At 32.8% G+C, this 6,000-nt stretch overlaps 1 protein-coding gene across 3 annotated transcripts in view; it reads right to left on the bottom strand.

Annotated features, from left to right (window-relative positions):
- Nucleotides 1–445: 445 nt before the first annotated feature.
- LOC108911518 (ephrin-B2) overlaps nt 446–6,000 on the bottom strand; it is a 382,567-nt gene continuing 377,012 nt past the window's right edge. For all 3 annotated transcript variants that reach the window (XM_018716482.1, XM_018716483.2, XM_018716484.1), the window contains one exon: nt 446–2,013. In XM_018716482.1, coding sequence (XP_018571998.1) covers nt 1,631–2,013 — 383 coding nt within the window. In that variant the 3' untranslated portion in view covers nt 446–1,630. The remainder of the gene's footprint in view (nt 2,014–6,000) is intronic.

Below are 6,000 nucleotides of genomic sequence, written 5' to 3'. Positions count from 1 at the left end.
GCTTACAGAACACACCTGCTCGGGCACAAAAAGTTTCGGTAAATTCCACAAAGAGTAGAGAAGCATCGAAACTATGCGATGAAAGAACAATCTTTCAAAATGTTAACGAAATTTGCTTCGACGTCGATATTTTGAAAACAAAATGCGCCTGTAAAAACATAACATTTACATGACATGCTAGATGTTTAAAAAATGTCTGCTTTCCATGTTTCTATGATAACTATCATTCTGGCTTATGCCACACTGCGTAAAATGTCAAATACTAAAAATAAAATAAAAAAACATCCCACCTGACCTCGTTTGTTTTTTTTTAAAGAAACCTTATTGTTAAATCATAATAAATATTGTTTATCAACCAATCGTGCATTTTAATGAAATATTTTAAACATATACATAAATAGTCATTAGAATATTTCGTTTGTTCATAATTTTCGAGACGAGAAAAAGAATAAAAAAACTATATGGTGCGTTTTGAAAAAAAAAAAAAAAATGTCACGCGACGAGACTCGAACCACCGATTTTGTGACTGTCACACCCGAACGCTACCAACTAGGCCACGTTCCCAGTTGAAGAATGTGTCGCATCTAGTGGTGTTAGCTGGCAGGTAAAACTTCAAAATCGATTATCCCGGTAATTTATGAACGTTGCGTCGAACTCCTTCAGAAAATTCTTATTCAAGGTCCAAACTACACATAAATATCAAAAATTATAAAAATCCGATTACCTTACCTTCTCCTTGTTAGTTGTTCTGTATGCGATCCTTACGAGTTAAAATTATTTGAAAAGGTGAGGTTTCCCATTAAAAAAAATGACAAGTATGTGCTTGAATTTTTATATTTCCTTATTTCTAAAATTAATAACTTGTTAAACAATAATGAAGAACGTGAACGTGAAAACGAAGAATTCTTTTATCGTGGCCGTTTCGATTACCTGATTTTACTGCAACATATCAAAAGAAATTTAAAAACCAAAGAATGTCGCAGTATTTACAAGGCACTAGGATCAATTTTACTGTGAATTGTGAGAACTGCAGGTACAAAAAGAATAAATAAAATTATCGGTGCAGGCACTTATGGAAAAGGACTTTTTTTTTGGAAATCAATCGGTAAAAATATAATTTTATTATTCCCACCTTTTCATTACTTTCTGTAGTTTTAAGAACTCTACAAATATTTTATACAAAGCTAAAAATTAGAATATCACAGTTATGATTTTAAGTAAACTAATAAGGCAGATATATTTTTAAATTAGAATACTTAATTTATCCCGAAAAAAAATTAAATATTTGCAGATCTTTTGAAACAAAACTTGCTCCCGCTAGATGTATTAAATATTAAAACTAATGTCTTTTGCAGATCTTTAACGGATATTATTTTTTTGGAACCTCAACAAGCACCTCAGGTATAAAAATACATAACGTTCGAAATCACTTAATAAACTATTTTGGGTGGTAAAATTCCAGAAACCAAATTGGAAAAATAATTTATCTTAGTAGTTAATAGTTACCATTATGTATATGTATATATTTATAAAATTAGGATAGTTTTAGGTCGTTAGACAGTTCGGAATATAAACATACAAAGGGAACACATAAAGTTCTTGCTTTAGGACCGGAGGGGGTTTAAAAATTTCATCGCATTGCAATCACTAAGGTGGACACCACACATATAACTATTAAATTAACTTTAGCGCCAGGTGTGGCACCACCTAGGGTCAGTTCCTCACTTTTCACCACTTCGTTAGGATGTTTATTGTACGTTTTAGATTTTTTCGTGGTAGTCGTGGGGGACAGCGTACTCGTGGTTGTCGTGGTACTCGTTGATGTCGTTCGCTGCGATGTCACCGACCACCACGTCGGCTTCGATGTGACTACGGTAGGCTGGGATGTGGCGGGCATCGACGGCGGGCCCCACACCTTGAACACTATTTTCATGTTATGGGTCGTGCACCTGCCTCCTATTCTCCTATGTAAGTCGTCACTTGTGGACGTGGAAATGAAATAATAATCGTGACCTGCAAATTAAAAGACATTAGAAGAAATAACGTGAGTTTTTAAAATTATGATCAAGACTTGTACAATGCATAAGTTTCTGCATAATTTAAACTAAATAAACTAAATTAATTTTCTGTACGTGACAAGAAACTTAAAAAGTACATATAAAAAAAATTGTACCCGTAAAAATGCTGTGAGAAATGGAAATTATGGCGACTCCTTTTCACCCATCAAAGAAAATTTGTTCTTTATGTATTGGATGTATTGGTCCCCTTTGGGAATATTGAGAATTTTTTATACTTTTTCCTAGACGCAGCTTTTTTACCCAAGAAAATTTCCAAGAATAAAATAATGTGAATCAACATTTAAAAATAAATACCTATCTAAAATAACATATTTGAATACCCACGAAAATGCTGGCAGTGTTAGTTTTATTGAATGGTTGATAGTTTGGTAGGACACTGCTGAAATTCTCCAAAAAGTAGAACTTCTAGAACCCAGCTATAAACAGAATGTGTAGTTTTTCCAATATTAATTGAAGAAGCAAGAGGTTGACAGTATGTACCAGGTTCGATCGCTGACGCAGCAACTTGGCATTGAAATATTTGAAAAACTTGTTCCCATATTTTTTAGCCATACCCATATACAGGTCTGGTCGAACTAAACGTGGAGGTAGTAGAAATGTATACGCCCAGTTGCAGAATGTGAGCACAGGCAAACGAAATCCAAACAGCTACAGTGGACCACTGGGCAATAAATCTCAGCTGTTGACAAGTCGTTGACAAATTGCCCAGCAGTGCAGTGCAGCAATGCGGAATTTGGTGTGATTCACGTAATTTTAATTTATTATAGGCACTTTCAATTAGTCATTCATATTGCAATTGCGAAAGGGAGAAATAATATTACAACATGGCATTTTGGAGACCATTTGAAATGGAACAAAACGAAATTAACCATCAATATAATAAAATTGTTTGAGGTCATAAATAATTACAATACGTTGTTGGCCAGATGAACATATAATAGAATTTTTCTACACATTATACAGGGTGTCCGGAAATTATGCGTCAAGACTTCAGGAGGTGATTCCTCACAAAAATTAGGATCACAAAGTCCAATAAAAATTTTTCGAAAACTCAATATTAACGGTGATACAGGGTGTCAAAAATTTTTTTTTAATATAAGCGTCAGGTTAATTACATCGCAGGAAAATATTCCCAAAAGCTCAGTCCATGAAATTTGCATCCATTCCACTATCAAAAGGTCCAAGCCCTACTCCCTAGAGATCCGATTGCACGACTGAATTTTTGCAGGACAATTATAAATCTTCATGATGGCAACAGAAAATTTCATCAATTCAATTCTTTTCATGGATGAAGCTGGATTCGGACATGATGGTGTAATAAATCTACATAATAAACATTATTGGTGTGACGAGAATCCTTTTAGTGGTGGAACGTGGGTTCCAGAATAAATTTTCTGTGAATGTATGGGCTGGCATCGTGGGTGATCATTTAGTCAGGCCACATTTCTTTCCTTAAAGGCTTGGTGGTGAGGTTTACCTACACTTTCTACAAAATGATCTGTCAGTTTTGTTGGAATACGTTCCTATTGGAGTGCGACGTGCAATGTGGCTACTGCATGATGGTGCACCGCCTCATTACAGTTTAACGATGAGAGAGCACCTCAATGAAATTTTCCCTGAGAGGTGGATAGGGCGTGGCGGATTCATAGAGTGGGCTGCCAGATCGCCCGACTTGAACCCGGTCCACTTTTTCCTTTGGGGCTATGTTAAGTCACTGGTATACAGAAGGCCTGTAAATAACATGGAAGAGCTGAGGCAACGAATTATTGACAGTTTTGCAATAATAAGAGCAAAAGAGGGCATATTCTTCAGGGTTCGTCGCAACTTTCTGAGAAGAATGAATTTGTGTGTCAAAATGGAAGGACAACATTTCGAGAACTTATTATAAGAGCACAGGCTAAATAAAAATATTACTTAATAATGTAGTTAGTGAATAAATTTTGTATTGATGAGTTGAAACTGTGAATATCAGTTTAAAACAACGTTAACACATGAAAATGTTTGAAGTCGTTTTTCTCAGAAACAGTTTATTTTATTGTATCGCAACAAGAGGTACTTTTTTAAATAATTTTTGATACTCTTTAACATGGTGCTGTTCAAATTTATAAAGCGGTGAAAACAAAAAGTTGTGGGCCATCGTTCGAAGATTAAGGTCAGGTTAGGCCCTTTGGCATTGGAATATTTGCATCATATTTGGAACATAAATCTACAAGGGCACTAGTAATACATAGGAAAGACTTGGAAAAAATCAAATCACAAATAAAAAAGTTATCTAAGAAAAACTAAAAATAAAAAAAAATTTTACACCCTATATCTCCGTTAATATTGAGTTTTCGAAAAATTGTTATAGGAGTTTGTGACCCTAATTTTTTGTGAGGAATCACCTCCTGAAGTCTTGACGCATAATTTCCGGACACCCTGAATACAGATTATTATAATTTTTTACCTTTAGCAGAAAACTTTTTTAGGGACGCTATGAAAGTCATTAAATTTTATTGCCAGGCGTTTTTTTACATGTTCAACTGACTTCAGAGACTATACAACTACATGAATCTGCTAAATTGGATGCAGAAAAAATGACTTTCTTTTGAATTCTTTTGTAATACACAACGATAACAAATCTAAAGCGATAACTTTGCTTATTTACTCATTATTTAAAACATTTTCTGAAGCTTAAAAATATTTAATAATAAGTGAAACAAAGTCGTTAAAAAACAGGAAAAATAATAATAGATAAAGTTATATCATGTTATGGAACAAACACATATTTAGTTGTTTTATATTAGAAATACCTATTACAAAAAAAATATTTTTGTATTTATAATTATTGTTCTAAAATTATTAACACATGTTAATCTATGTCATCCTCTCGACTTTTCTTCATGTGAAAGTTGTTTCGAATAATATTTCTTTAGCTTAACATCGACTCAATGTTGGCAACCCTAAGAATGTTTATTGGTAAGTACATGTTGATGATTTTCAGTAAATTTTAAATTTATTCAAGCGATGAAACAACTAAAGTTCACTTTATAGAAATTGTTCAATAAGTAATAAATCCCTGTATAATAATATCATGTCAAAATGGTGGATATTGATTTTTCACCAATGATCTATTATTAATAAATTAGATTGATTATTCATACATTGCAACATTTTTCTCAGTGGTGACACTATAATTTTATGGCAGTCCCCAGATTTTTAATTATTCATAAAAGTATGGGGATGGCTATTGATTATTTTTCTTGCCGTTTGAAGTTAAAATGAAAATATCCTAGGCTAAATATAAAGTGACACTCCTCGAAGGAAGTGACTTTATTACTGTTTACATTACTTTATATTAGTGTGTTTTGGCAGATACATTATAATTAGACTTTGGAAAGTAGTAACGTTTTGGAACATATGTTCGGGAGTTATGTTTGTCATGCCTTATTGAATATTGTCTGAAAATATCTTGCTCATCATATTTTTTAAAAATTGTGCTTTATTTTTTTTGTGTACCGTAAAAGATTGAGCTAAGAATAAAACGACAGAACTGAGGATTTAAAAACAAATTTTAACATTTACATGAAAGACATATTAAGCCACCAATTGTAAAATCACGCGGGCAGTGTGACTGTATTACTTTATTGAACACTTATCTTTATATTCAAATGTAAAAACCTTAAAAAATTGTCGGTCAATAAAATTTCTGTATCTAAAATATTCTTCAATAAATAAAAACAAATCTTATCTTTATGGACATTCTGACGGGCGTAAAATATAAAACGGATTTTTATCCAAAACAATGAATCATACTTCAGCTAGTTAGGCGTAGGTACTGGAATTTCAGGACATTACCTACATAGTATTATTATTAAACTACAAAAGCACTTAACATGTTATATAGTCAATTAACAATTCATATATATGAGTATACATTGAC

Source organism: Anoplophora glabripennis, unplaced genomic scaffold, assembly GCF_000390285.2.
Source record: "Anoplophora glabripennis isolate ALB-LARVAE unplaced genomic scaffold, Agla_2.0 scaffold77, whole genome shotgun sequence".
Lineage (NCBI taxonomy): Eukaryota > Metazoa > Arthropoda > Insecta > Coleoptera > Cerambycidae > Anoplophora > Anoplophora glabripennis.
Note: the sequence above shows the minus strand (reverse complement) of the source record. Positions and strands in the feature narration are given on the sequence as shown.